Source organism: Choloepus didactylus, chromosome 25 (assembly GCF_015220235.1).
Source record: "Choloepus didactylus isolate mChoDid1 chromosome 25, mChoDid1.pri, whole genome shotgun sequence".
Taxonomy (NCBI): Eukaryota; Metazoa; Chordata; class Mammalia; order Pilosa; family Megalonychidae; genus Choloepus; species Choloepus didactylus.
This window is the reverse complement of record NC_051331.1, coordinates 5312227-5327344: the sequence shown is the minus strand read 5'-3', so window position 1 is coordinate 5327344 and position 15118 is coordinate 5312227. Positions and strand designations below refer to the sequence as shown.

The window sequence follows — 15118 nt, the reverse complement described above, 5'->3', positions numbered from 1 at the left end:
TTACAATTAGTAGAGGCATATTAAAATGTTACTATTAACTATAGACTCTAGTTTGCATTGATTGTATTTTCCCCCAATATCATCCCATTCTCAACACCTTGCAAAGTTAACATTCATTTGTTCTCTCTCATGTAAAAACATTCTTATGTTGGCACATTTAATCACAATCATTGACCACTCTATGTTATACAGTCCCAGTCTTTCTCTTGTGTCTTTCCTTCTGGTGTCTTATTTGCCCCAGCCTTCCTTTTCTACTGTACTCACACTCATCTTTGTTCAGTGTACTTACAATATTGTGCTGCCATCATGCAGTATTGTGCTATCTATTTCTGGATCTATGCAATCAATTCTGTTGAACATTCTATATTCCTGCAGCATCAAATGCCCAATCTCTACCCTCCATATCCTGATAATGTGTTCTCAGCTTTAACTCTCACAGTTTGCTCATTAATGTTAGTTCATATTAGTGAGACATACACTATTTGTCCTTTTCTTTCTGGCTAATTTCACTCAACACAATGTCCTCCAGGTTCATCCACATTGTTATATGTTTCATGTTTTTATTCTGTCTTAAAGTTGCATAATATTCTGTCATATGTTCATACCACAGTTTATCCACTCATCCATTGATGGACATTTGGGCTGTTTCCCTCTCCTGGCAATCGTGAATAGTGCTGCTATAAACATTGGTGTGCAAGTGTCCATTCATGTCCTTGCCTTCAGTTCCTCTGAATATATACCTAGTAACAGGATTGCTAAATCATAATGGAATTCTATACTTGGTTTCCTGAGGAATTGCCATATTGCCTTCCAGAGTGGTTGCATGATTCTACGTTCTCACCAACAGTGAATAAGTGTGCTTTCTCCACATCCTTTCTGTTTTATTTTTATAATGGCCATTCAATAGGTATGAGATGAGATCTCATTGTAGTTTTGATTTGCATTTCCCCAGTGAAGTTGAACATCTGTTCATGTGTTTTTGAGCCATTTGTATCTCTTCTTTGGAAAAGTGTCTGTCGATATCTTTTGCCCATTTTTTAATTGCGTTGGTTGTCTTTTAGTTGTGTTGTAGTCTGTCTTTATATATTCTGGATATAAATCCCTTATCTATTATGTGTTTTCCAAATATTGTCTCCCATTGCATAGGGTGCTGTGCTGGTTTATATGTGTTGTGTCCCCCAGAAAAAGCCATATTCTTTAATACAATCTTGTGAGGGCAGACTCATTAACCTTTCTGATTAGTGTGTGACCTTTTGATTGAGTGTTTCCATGGATATGTGACTCAATCAACTTGGGCTGGACCTTTGATTAAATCATCTCCATGGAACTATGGACCCTGCCCATTCAGAGTGGCTCTTAATTAAATCACTGGTGCCTTATAAGAGAGGGACATTTTGGAGAAGTCCATTGAAAGCTGATGCTTGGAGATGTGGACAGAAGTATATTTGGAGATGCTAAGCTAAGAGATGCTAGCCCAGAGTTTGCTCCAGAGAAACTGAAAGAGGACCCCCAGATGGTTAGATGCACAGGAGCTGAAGAGGCCAAGAGAGACAAGCCCAGAGACGTTTTGTGTCCGGCGCCGCCCCGCTCGACCCCTGTTCCCCGGCCGGCGAGGGGAGAAACAAGGGATGAGAGAGAGAGAGATGCAGACCACGCAAACTGACCTGGCTGGAAGTCACGACTCGAGCCACACGGCGGTTGCGAGAGCAAGTCTTTTACTGAAGCTAGATAAGCATTCTCTGTTACAGGTTTCCACGCGGGGCAGAGTGCCTCGCGGGAGAGCAGCCTCGATGTGGCCGTCAGGTACGGCTCCTAGTGGGCTGTCTCCCCGAGGTTCGCTTGGGCAAACTCTTAAGTACTCTACTCATAACCAATGATCTAGCGCCGCGCATATGCACTCAATTGGCAGATAGGAATAGTGAGTGTGCACGTCATAAGCGGAAGCAGGATATGGGCGCCATCTTGGCTCATTCGATGGGCGGGGGGACTTTGGAGCAGGTTTACAGCGCATGCGCTACGCCCATCCCGGGAGACGGCTCTCCACATCTCCCCCTTTATTATTTATATCGACCCAGTGTCCCCAGTGATGAGTGTGCTCCCGTGAACCCAGATGGCTCACAATTTGTTCCGGTGCTTTGGGGAGTCTGGACTAGGTCTCAGCCATTTAGCGGCGGAGCCTCTAGCACCGACCAGAATGCTCACCTCATATGGAGACAGGAGAGTCCGTGAGCTGGAAACAACATGACTCTCCCTGCAGTGCTTTGCCTTGCAACTGGGGGACAAAGGCGGGGGCAGGGATAGCATTAACCAGAGTCGGAGGCGTCACTAGGCGTCCCTATGCATTGGCTAGAGTCAAGTCTGGCCACAACTATGACTCTGCCTTAGGGACCTACCTGAGACAAAAATTATGACTGCTGGCGTCGCCCGTTATACCCGGGACACAGCTGCGCGCTTAGCTACAAACCTCGCTCCCGAGTGCCCCGCCCGAGGCGGCCAGGATGGGGTATGGCCATCAGAATGGTCGCTGTTGGGGGTATCAAAGGTGGAGGACATAGCCATCATAGTGGTAACACGGTACTGCCGCGCTTGAAACAGGCGTTCTAGCAAAGATTTAACAATGACTAATCCCACCAATAGTCCCACCATCAAGAGAATCCAATTAGTCAAATTGGGCCAAGAGAACCAAGAGGTGACTTGGTCCCACAGATTTTTTACAGTCTCGCCCAGTGTGGAAAGGTCGAAACTAACAGGCTTCAATTTCCTAATGTTCTCAAGTCCCTGAAGGTCGGATTTCACTTGGTCGGAGAGATTGGTGAAGTTGGGGAGATAAGTGTCCTTGAGCCACTCGGCGACATCTTGCTGCTCCTCTGTCAAGTTCACCCTAACCGGGGTGACACAAAGCCTCCCGAATAACCATCGGGTATCACACGTCTGCTGGAGAACTCTCCAGAGTCCATCTATTTCTAGTCCAAGTTCATCTATCTCCGCTAGGAGTTTCTGAATGGCCTGGAAATTTAAGTTCAGCATCTGATTGTGGCGGCGTAGCACGTCTCGGGTAAGGTATGCCTCTTGGACGCCTAGACTTAGAGAAGGGGATATTGTTAAGTGAAACAACTTGAGAAACAGGGCCAACCCAGTCGGTTGCCTTGACGGGGAGCCAGACATAACTTGGGCGATACACTAGGATAGCGGGGCAGCGAGGCATCCGGGTCTTTGGAACGGTTGCAGACTGTAGGAGCAAACCCCGGAAGGAAAAGGCACCTTTGAGTCTCATTTTTACTCAAGATCCCTTCACAAGACTGGCGGCTCTTCCCTGTAACGTTAAGAAATTCAAGCAAGACTCCCTTACTTAACTCGCCATTACCAGTTTCACAAGTAGCATTCGCCGCAACTGTGGTGTTGACAACCTTGACAGAGAGGTTAGCAAAAGAGAGGATCAGTGTGTCATTGGTGAGGGGGAAGGACTCGTTGAAGCTTGTGGAGGAAATATTTCTGTCAGAAGGCAGGTGGTGGAGACCTAGAGACAGGGTACGAGTGAAAAACACAGGAGAGGCGGGAGACCCAGCAGAGAATGGGGCCAGGGTCGGGGGATGATGCCACAGGCCCCAAAGACCACTCTCCTGCGCTACCACAGTTCCACTAAAAAAAGAAAAAGGCAGATTAGAAGGATTGCTATAGGAGAGCAAAGAACAGAGTTACCGATCCTCTTTTTGGGCAACCGCGGGGTGGTCAGTCCTACTATTATCGTCTTGTCGGTCGTCGCCATCATCAGCAGGGTCGGAGGCTTGGTCTAATGGTTCAGGTTGTATATTCGTTGGCGTTTCTGACAGCTGTTCCTTGGCTTCTTCAGGTGATGTCACGGTTCTCACCAGTCTTTCCAGAACCCACACTGGTTGACACCCTGGTTCCTGGGGAAAAACACAAACAGAGCCTCTGGCCCAGCTGAGCACCGGGTCAGGGCCTTTGTACTCGGGCGGGGGGTACGGCAAAGGTTGCCCCTCCCCTGACCGGCCCATCGGGGTTTCCGGGTCTGGCAGCAAAGGATAATTACATTTACTGGGCATGGCCACTAGAGGGAGCTCTCGGCGAGGTCCTTTGGTGGGACCGCCCAAGGCGTCAGTTAGGAGCTGGGGTGTCCCTGGGGGTGCAGCGGTAGACATTGGCGGGGCGGAAGGCCGCACGGGTGTGGCGGGAGGCTCCTCCCACTCAATTAGCGGGGATGCTTCCGCCTCCTCGTCAGTATCGCTATCTGACTCTGAGTCAGAGTCACTGGACTCCGGCGGTTTGCCCTTATAGGAGCTGTCCGCTGACGAAACTGACTGGGTTTCTTGGAGCGCGCACCGTGCTTCTTGCAAGGCAGAGGACGGGCTTAGGCCGGCAGCCGATTCTAGTTCAAGGACCGCACGGACGGTCTCCCATATGGGTACTAGAATCGGGTCCATACACACGCCCGTCTGGCGCGCTCGGTCTATGTCGCGACCGAGCTTCATCCAAGAGGGTAGGCTAAGGCTGCCGGTGCAGGCAAACCAAGGGGCAAAAGTATCAACATCATCAAGAAAACGCTGAAGGGAGCTTTTCCTGACCGAGATACCCCGTTGTTTCAAAAGGTTCTTTAAGGGAGCTAAGAGAGGTGAACTTCCGGACTGCCCCATGATTGCAGTCGGCACTATACTTCAGTCACTCGGAGAGCTCTTCCGAGTCCCCCGGGGTCACCTGAAAACCCACGGGCCCTAACTATCATGTAATAAGACGCACTCACCTTCTCGCGTTGATCAGGCGCGGGAAGTCCGCCGTAAGCTCGATGCGCAGCGCTGCTCTCCTCACAGAGGGACCGTCGAGAGCGAGGCAGGAGGAGGAGCGTTCCCCGTACGGGCCACCACTTGTCCGGCGCCGCCCCGCTCGACCCCTGTTCCCCGGCCGGCGAGGGGAGAAACAAGGGATGAGAGAGAGAGAGATGCAGACCACGCAAACTGACCTGGCTGGAAGTCACGACTCGAGCCACACGGCGGTTGCGAGAGCAAGTCTTTTACTGAAGCTAGATAAGCATTCTCTGTTACAGGTTTCCATGCGGGGCAGAGTGCCTCGCGGGAGAGCAGCCTCGATGTGGCCGTCAGGTACGGCTCCTAGTGGGCTGTCTCCCCGAGGTTCGCTTGGGCAAACTCTTAAATACTCTACTCATAACCAATGATCTAGCGCCGCGCATATGCACTCAATTGGCAGATAGGAATAGTGAGTGTGCACGTCATAAGCGGAAGCAGGATATGGGCGCCATCTTGGCTCATTCGATGGGCGGGGGGACTTTGGAGCAGGTTTACAGCGCATGCGCTACGCCCGTCCCGGGAGACGGCTCTCCACAGTTTTGGATAATATCATTTTGAAATGTAACCCAGGAAGAGCACCCAGGAAGAGCAGGTGCCAGCCATGTGCCTTCCCAGATGACAGAGGTGTTTTGGATGCCATTGGCCATTCTTCAGTGAAGGTATCTGATTGTTGATGCCTTAGCGTGGACACTTTTATGGCCTTAGGACTGTAACTTTGTAACCAAATAAACCCCCTTCATAAAAGCCAATCCGTTACTGGTATTTTGCATAATGGCAGCATTAACAAACTAGAACAGCTGCCTTTTTACTTTTCTGGCAAAGTCCTTTGATGTACAAAAGTGTTCAATTTTGAGGTGATCCTACTTATCTATTTCTTATTTCACTGCTCTTTCTTTGGGTGTAAGGCCTAGGAAACCATCTCCTATCACAATATCTTTAAGATATCTCCCTACATTTTCTTCTACAAGTTTTATGGTCTTAGCGCTAATGTTTAGGTCTTTGATCCATTTTGAGTTAATTTTTGTGAAAGGTGTGAGATAGGAGTCCTCTTTCATTCTTTTGGGTATGGCTATCCACTTCTTCAAACATGCTTTATTGAAGATTGCTCTTTCTCAGTTGCATAGAGATGTGATTCTTCCACTTGAACACATAGAGGCCATTGGTGGGTTATTAATTTCAATATTGTTGTGTCTCAGGGAACAGGGAGGTCTGAGGAAAGGGAGAGAGACTGGGGATTGGCTTGTCATTGTATCAATCGGAACACACACATTTATTGATTAACTTCTCTGTCTTCTACAGGCATGAGTCATGGTGTCCCCCCAAAATTACAATATTAACGTCAATTATCACTTATAAAAGAGTACAGCAGATATGATAACAATGAAAAATGTTAAATATTGCAAGAATTATCAAAATGTGGCACAGAGACAAAGCAAGCACATGCTGTTGGAAAATTGGTGCTGATAGACGTGCTTGATGTTGGGTTGCCACAAAGTTTCAATTAAGTAATACAATATCTGCAAAGTTCAATAATACAAAGCACAATAAAACATGTTATGCCTGTAATGCTCTCACAAAATGGACTTTAAAAAAAATTCAATGGGACAATCCTTATAAATGTGCCAAGTTCAGGTAATGTTGCATAAAGTGATACCATATATTTCTTTCAATTAACAAACATTTTAAAATTAAGGATTAATTTTAAATAACAGATATCAACTTTTGTTGCAAACATGATTGAAGAAAAGCATCATCAAGCCATGGATATATTGCTTATGGTTTCATATCCAAGGAACCCATTTGTACACTTTGATGAAGAGGGAAATGCAATAATCTGAAGAGAACAACAGGGGCTCTATCCTCATCCCAAGTCAATGCTTTGGAGATCCAAGGAACTAGTGAATATGGTCAGTTGTAGACCTTGTAAGAACTTTAATTCAAAGGATGGGAATAGTGCTAGAATGTTAGATCCATGCAAGGCATCAGAATTCATGAAGAGTAGTGATAAAAAGTGGATACATCTGATTCAACTTAGTATCTTGGGAACAGAGAGTCAGCCAGAATTATTTCCCTTCTCTCCAACCAGTATCCCAAAGGGAAATAATGGCTCAGGGGATGAAGTAACAAGAAAACATGATAATGAGGGACAGAGGGACATGTGCTAATGAGCAGCTAAAAGGGAGCTGTAAATATCTCCTAGGCTGCTGTCCTTCATTCTTTGAACTTTGATGCTGAAAGTGCTATGACTGTTTCTTTAGGATCCAAACTCTGGCTAGCAGACTGATGCCTGACATTTTTCTGTTGTTTTATCTGTGGATAAAGCTTTGGTCTCCATCATCAACCACCCAGAGAGGAATTTATACCTCCAAATGGAGTCCTTACTCACAGAAATGCCACACAGGTGAGTAGAACAGCCCAATAAAGCAGGAAAGAGTCAGAAAGAATGTAAGTCAAGAACTTTTATTTGAGATTATTTGATAGGCTATCCAGCTTAGTCCAGCTCTGAGAGCTAATCATGCTAATTTGCTTGATGAATAAATTAATATTTTTATTTATTATGCTTAAAAAATAAAAGTGTGCATTGGACTGAGAAATGCATGGGTCATTGTTGAGAATCCATCATGGCAATGGAAGACCAATTACAGGTGGCAATGGGAAGGATAAAATGGTTCTAGGAAAAGCAAAACATCTATCCAAGGAACTTTGCCATTATGAGGATTAAAGGATATCATCAGTTGAGGAATGTGCTTCAAAGTGAGAATTGCATTTGTTCAAAGAAAAATTGCCGTTTTTCCCACACCAACTTTGCTTTTTGCCGTTTAGCTATTTTCTCTCTGTATAGATGTATTTATAGGAAATGAGTGAAAGTTAATTTTGCTTAGTCAAATCTATCAGTGCTACATATTGTAATTCTCCCACTACTTTTAAAATATAGAAAGTTGTTCTGCAAACTGGTTAATAAATTGCCTTTTATATGTAGTGCCATATTGTTTTACTGTTGTTCCATTTTTTCTTTTATGGACAGATCTTTTTTCAAAAAATAGCATTACCTCTGTCATCATCTGGAAGACATTCTTCTTCAAGTAAAATTAGCCTTTAACTTTTTCATCAGCATGTTTGAATCAATGCATATTTATAGAGTATAAAATGTAACTTTAGATACTGATTCTTCCTGGCATTTGAAACTACTGTATTTTTGTATTCTTTTATTCTCAGGACTTTGAAAATTTAATTTTTAATTAGTGAACTTTGTTGATGTCAGTTGTCAGATTATTGTTATATGTTTTGTTTCATATGTTAGTTTTACATTTTTCATTCTATTGTGTTTAATTCAGTTGAATCCAGTGTATTTAACTGTTATTTTCCTTGCCATTCCTTTAATTTAATAACTTCTCATTTTCTTAACATTTGTTTTCTATCTAATGTGCAGATATTCACACACCTTTGTGAAAACACACAGGTAAAATCCCTGCTCATTTGGATCTTACATTTTACTGGGGAAGTCAGAGTACAGTTAAATGACTGCATGTATGACATAACATCCTCAGAGATAAATCATATGAAAAGAGTAAATCAGAACAAGAGCATAGATGTCATGCAATTTAAGGATTATATAGATTGTGGTTTATGATCGCCTTTGTGTTTTGGATAAGGAATGGTAGCAGGACTCAAGTGTGCACCTTGGATAAAAAAAAAAAAGATCAAAACTCCAATCCTAAGAATAACAAAGAATAGAATACCACCCAAGGAAAGTGAGAAAGGGACCTGCTGCATCCATTATGGGACCATATAAACATCATTATGGTCCTGTATAAAGAAATGACAGGTAGATCAGGGCATGCTGTGAGACATGACAAGGCAGGTGGAGTGATGACATCCACTTAGCCTGTGGCCCTGGTGTCTGGAGTTGCCTCAGCTCCCACGCTGGCTGCCTGTTGACTCTGTATTCATAAAACCTTTCCATACATTAGCAGAGACTGGCTTTATTATAAATTATTCCTGCCTTTATTCTAGTAGCTTTAAACATGCCCATTTGAAAGTAAAAAAGACATTTATTTCATTATGATCTGCAACATGCCTACACATATATGCATACACACACAAAAGAATAAAGAGATCCATGTAATGATTTTATGTACCCATACTTTGTGATGAACTCTGATATTTTTATGGTGCTCTATCATCTGATCCTATTCATTTAAAAAATATATAGTTTTGACCCATTAATGGGCAACCATCCCAGAATATGCTTCCAACATATCTTCCACACCAACTTGTAGCATTTCCCTGATTTTTCTCTTTATCTCATCTTTGAAAATTCTTGTGAGATCACATACTTTTATTCATCAAACAATACATATTAATTCATCTACTATTATAACTCAGCCAACTGAACTAGGCATGTAGAACAATTGTTATATCCTTCAAGGCATTCATAGTCTAGCATTGTAAAAAGACATGGGATTCAGTAAAAACAATATACAATCACAGACCTTACCATCCAAATTAGGTTCATAAAAGAAGTTGCCATCTTTCTGTGGGGATGTTAAAATAAAAGGTTCACAAGGAAAATACTCCAGGTGTCCCTGAATGAGGAGAAGGAGGTTTCCAGATGAAGGGGTGAAAAAATTCCAAATGAATCAGTGGGAAAGACCCTGGCAAAGGGAAGTGGGTGTCTAAAGGCCATGAGTATGGAAACTATAAAGTTCTGGTGAAGGTACAAGACAAGTTCAATGTCTTGGGGATCACTTTGGGTGAGGGAATGCTGCATTGAGAAGGGATGCTGGCAGGTTAGTCATGAAGGGTCAAGCTTTATGCTCAAATCTATGGAAATCTGGCTTCATCCTCCAGTGGAGAGTTACTGAGGGTTTTAAGAAGGGGAATTCAATTACCCTTCCTTATAATATGGAAAAACCTCTCCAGGTCAATGTATATTTTGGTCTAGATGGGTGTCAACTTGCAATTGCTTAGAGGAATGATAAGAAGCAAAATAGGGTCATGCAATTGGGGACTGAAAAGTATAGAAAGAATGAGACATATGGTAAGTAGAAAAAAATCATCCCCACCTCATCACCAGTGATACCCACTCATTTGGTAACAGTAAAGGGCCTATGCTAAGGATTTTACATGTATTAACATTTTTAAATATCTTAGGAGGGTGATACCATTATCCCCAGTATATAGGTGAAGGTTTTCAGATTTATAATGCTGAGTTGCTTCTCAAAGTTCAAACAGATAATATGTTTTATATCCAATATTCAAATCCAGATTTATTGGATTCCAAAAGTCTTGCATTTATATAGCTTACAAAGTCTTCTACAGTTTCATATAAAAATTCCCAGCATTTTTTGTTCTTATTATAGTTCCTTTTGTGCATTATTGGTTGATTTCCTTTGCTCATTTTGCTTTTTGGTGGTTCATTCTGTAACGTGTTTTGATGGTGCAAAGAAATCACTTCTTTTGTCTTTTGGATAAATTGTTTTTTTCTCTCTTTTATTAGTTTTTTGGGCCATTGAGGGGGATATAACAGGATTTGGAATTCTGCCAGGGCCCTGGAAGCATCCTCTTCATCCCAGTCTCTCAGGGATGGCCTGAGATTTTTATATTTTTCTTTCCCCTTGTGTCTCTCTGTTTTTGAGCAGTCTTTTTTTTAAAAAACAAAGGGCACATGTGGTCATACCAAAATAAAGCCCTTAGTTTACATGTCTACGGAAGGCTTACCATTTTGACAGGAAGGTTTATCTGAATGTGCCAGCTTGCCCTGGGTCCACTCATGAACAGTTTAGTGGTGAGAAGAGTATGACATTAACACGAGCCCAGCGGCCACGGGGTGCTGTGTGAGCATTTAGTGTGGTCTGACCAGTCTTCAGAGCAGGGGTGCCTGGGCTCATATTCAGAAATGTATGCCTTATAATTCAGAGTCCACAATTCATATATATATATTTGGAAACAAAGAATACATTCATTTGCATTCATCAGATGCCTCATGAAACAACTTAATAAAGTGGAAGGGGTACAGCATGAAGTTAAGGGACTCTGTCCTGAGGTTTCAGCAGCAGCGAGGCCACCTCATTCTTAAATTTTCTCTGACATCATCTCTTATAGCTCCTTCTGTTACTCATTCCATAATCACACTGGCTTGCGTGTTGGCCTTGAATGCCTGAAGCTAGGCCTTTCCTAGGGCCATTTCCCTGGATTTTTCCTCAGCTTGTTGCACACTTCCTCAGATTTCCTTGTAGCTCCTGACTTCTCAACTGGGAGGCTTCTCTTAGAACGTCATCTCATCTTCTAGTCTTCACTGACACTCAGGAAAAAATAGCACCTCCATTTCACTGTCTCCTTTATAGTGGATCTTATTTTCCTTTAAAAAAATGTCACCATCTGACATGTCATTGATATTTTTATTTGCTTATATTCTTTCTCTGACATCAGAATGTCGGGTCTTTTTGTTTGTTTGTTTCAGGACTGTATTCAAATTCCCTGGACACTGCCTGGCATATAGCAAGCACTCAATACACATACCATAAGTGAATGAATGGATACTTCATAAAAACTGTAGAATGGATGAATGCTTGAAGGAAAGGCTGAGAGTAAGAGGAAATCTTAATCAGAGTTGGCACTAGCAATCCCCTTAGGATGCATAAGCAAATATTAAAATTAATATCTTGACTACAAAATAGAAATTATAGCAATTCTTCTAGGATAGTAATGCTTACTTGTGTGAAAATTAATGATTTCCTTTCTTCTTTCTGGGTAGTCACACCAACTACATGAAGACAGGAAATGAAACACAAATTTCAGAATTTATTCTTCTGGGATTATCAAAGGATCCTGAAATGCAGCCCTTCTTCTTTGGTCTCTTCTTGTCCATGTACATGACCACAGTCTTTGGGAACCTGCTCATCATCCTGGCCACCATCACTGACTCCCACCTCCACACACCCATGTACTTCTTCCTCTCCAACCTGTCCTTTATAGACATCTGTTTCACATCCACCACCATCCCAAAGTTGCTATTGAACATCCAGGTGCAGAGCAGAGTCATAACCTATGCAGGCTGCCTCACCCAGGTGTACTTTTTCACACTCTTTGTAGGGTTGGATGACTGCCTCCTGACCGTGATGGCCTATGACCGCTTCATGGCCATCTGTCACCCCCTGCACTACACGGTCACCATGAACCCCCGGTTCTGTGGACTGCTGGTTCTGGGGTCATGGATCATTATTTCTCTGCATTCCTTGCTAGAAACAATAATGGTGCTTCAGCTCTCCTTTTGTACACGATTGGAAATCCCACACTTTTTCTGTGAACTTAATCAGATGGTACAACTTGCCTGTACTGACACCTTCATCAATGATATAGTAATGTATTTTGCAGCTGGGGTGTTGGGTGGGGGCCCCCTCGCTGGAATCCTTTTCTCTTACTCTAAGATTATTTCCTCCATACGTGCAATCTCATCAGCTCAGGGGAAGTATAAAGCATTTTCCACCTGTGCATCTCACCTGTCGGTGGTCTCCTTATTTTATTGTACAAGCCTAGGTGTGTACCTAAGTTCTGCTGCTTCACACAACACACAATCAAGTGCACCAGCCTCAGTGATGTACACCATTGTCACACCCATGCTGAACCCCTTCATCTACAGTCTGAGGAATAAAGATATAAAGGAGGCTCTGATAAAATTCTTTGGAAAGAAGAAATAAAAGTGCCATTTTTTTCGTGTGGCTGAGGAAGTGACTGTGAATTCAGGGCTCAAAGACAGATACAGAAATTGCAATTCGTTAGCCAGAATATGGAAGTAGAAACCGCTGATTTGTATTTATTTCATAGAGTTTCAATGTTTTTGATTTTTTATTATTGTTTTATGTTTATTTAAAAAGTTGTGAGTTTACAGAGCAATCATGTATAAAATACAGGATTTCCATATACCACCCCAATGCCAACACATTGTATTGTTGTGGAATATTTGTTATAGTTGACGAAAGCACATTTTAATAATCCTATTATTAATTAAACATCATGGTTTAATTTAGGGATCACTGTGTAGTGTAGTTCCATGAATTTATTTTTAATAGTTTCATATCCCCATTTAGTCATATTCAGATATATATTTCAGTGCTATTAAATGCAGTCACAATGTTGTACTACCATCACCACCATCCATTACCAAAACATTGCCGTCATTCCAAATAAGAACCCTGTAAATGTGAAGGCTTAACTTTCAATTCCCTAACCCCACCCTTTCCTCTGGTAACCTATATTCAATATTCTGACTCTGTATATTTTCTCATTGCAATTATTTCAAATCAGTGAATTCATACAATATTTGTCCTTTTGTGTCTGTCATATTTCACTCGACGTCCTCAAAGTTCATCCATATTGTCACATATGTCAGGAATACATTCATTTTTTATGGCTGAATAATATTCCATTGTATGTATGTACCCCATTTTGTTTATCCATTCATTAGTTGATGGACACTTGGGTTGCTTCCATCTTTTGGCAATTGTGAATTATGCTGCTATGAACATCAGTGTGCAACTATCTGTTCAAGACCTTGCTTTCAATTCTTTTGGGTATATACCTAGTTGTGAGATGGCTGGGTCATATGATAGTTCTATGCTTAACATTGTAAGGAGCCACCAAACTCATCCACAGTGTCTTCACCATTTTACATTGCCACCAGCAATGAATGAATGTTTCCATTTCTCTGCATCCTCTTCAACACTTGTTATTTACTATTTTTAAAATAGCAGCCATTGTAATGCGTGTGAAATGGTATCTCATTGTGGTTTTGATTTGCTTCTCTGTAATGATGTTGAACTTCTTTTTATGTGCTTTCTGTCCACTTGTATATCTTCTTTGGAGAGATGGCTGTTCAAGTCTTGCCCATTTTAAAATTGGGTTTTGTCTTTTGTTATGTTGAAGGATTTTCTAAAATTATTTATCAAATAAAAAAAATTTCCAAACAAAACAAAGCAAAGCAATGGGAAAAAGAAATATCTTGAAATAACTTCATGAAGGATTTCTTTATACATATATAATGGATATTAATTCTTTATAAGATATGTGGTTTCCAAATATTTCCTATGTAGGTTTTCTTTTGACTTCCATGATAAAGTACTTTGAGAAACAAAAGTTTTTATTTGGATGAAATCCCATTTATCTATTTTTTGTTTTGTTGCTTGTGCTTTGGGTGTAAAGTCTAAGACCCATTGCCTAATACAAGTTCTTGAAGATGCTTTTCTATATTTTTTCTAGGATTTTGGATAGTTCTGGCTCTTACAATTATATATTTGATCTATTTTGAGTTGATTTTTCTATATATATTGAAGTAGGGGTCTTCCTCTTTTTTTTTTTTTTTTTTTGCAAATGAATACCCAGTTTTCCCAGCATGGATACTATTCCAATGCAGTGGCCTTAGTCACATTGTCAAAAGTTCGTTGGACATTTGTGAAGGTTAATTTCTTAGCTTTCAACTCTATTGCTCTATTTATCTGTCCTTGTATGTGTACCATGCTCTTTTGATTATGTGGTTTGTAATAAGTTTTAAGATTGGGAAGTGTGATCCCTCCAACTTCATTCCTTTTCATGATGACTTTAGCAATTTGGGTTCCCTTATCCTTTTATGTATGTTTTATGATTGACTTTTCCATTTATACAAAAAATGTTGTAATTTTGTTTGGAATTGCATTGAATCCATAAATTGCTGTGGGTATTATTGACATTTTAATGATATTTAGTTTTCCAATCAATGAACATTGTATACCCTTCCATCTACTTACATCTTCTTTTATTTCTTTTAGCAATGCTTTGTAGTTTTCTGCATAAATGTCCTTTATATTCTTGGTTAGGTTAATTCCTAGATATTTGATTCTTTAATTGCTTTTGTGAGTAGAATTTTTCTTGAATCCTTCCAATTGTTCATTGCTTGTGTACAGAAACACTACTAATTTTGGGGTGTTGATCTTGTACACTGCCATTTGTTGAATTCATTTATTAACCCTAGGAGCTTTGTGGTGGATTTTTTCAGGATTTTCTGTATATAGAATCATATCATCTGCAAATAGTAAAAGTTTTACTTTTTTCTTTCCAATTTGGATGCCTTATATTTCTTTTTCTTCCTAATTGTCCTGGCAAGAACTTCCAGTACAATGTTGAATATCAGTGATGGAGTGGACATCCCTGGCTGGTTCCTGATCTTAGAGGGAAAGCTTTCAATCATTCACTATTAAGTAGGATATTAGCTAAGGACTTTTATTTATGCCATTGGTCATGCTGAGGAAGTTTCCTCCTATATC

General features: G+C 41.3%; 1 protein-coding gene across 1 annotated transcript; it reads left to right on the top strand.

Moving 5' to 3' along the window:
- The first annotated feature begins 11590 nt into the window (after positions 1 to 11590).
- Positions 11591 to 12520, top strand: LOC119520595 (olfactory receptor 7A17-like). The gene has a single exon (XM_037818541.1). The coding sequence runs from the start codon at positions 11591 to 11593 to the stop codon at positions 12518 to 12520; it is 930 nt and encodes a 309-aa protein (XP_037674469.1).
- Positions 12521 to 15118: the final 2598 nt, after the last annotated feature.

What these genes read in the sequence shown, in the direction of transcription:
- LOC119520595 (XM_037818541.1), top strand. Translation starts at nt 11,591, where the DNA reads ATGAAGACAGGAAATGAAACACAAATTTCAGAATTTATTCTTCTGGGA.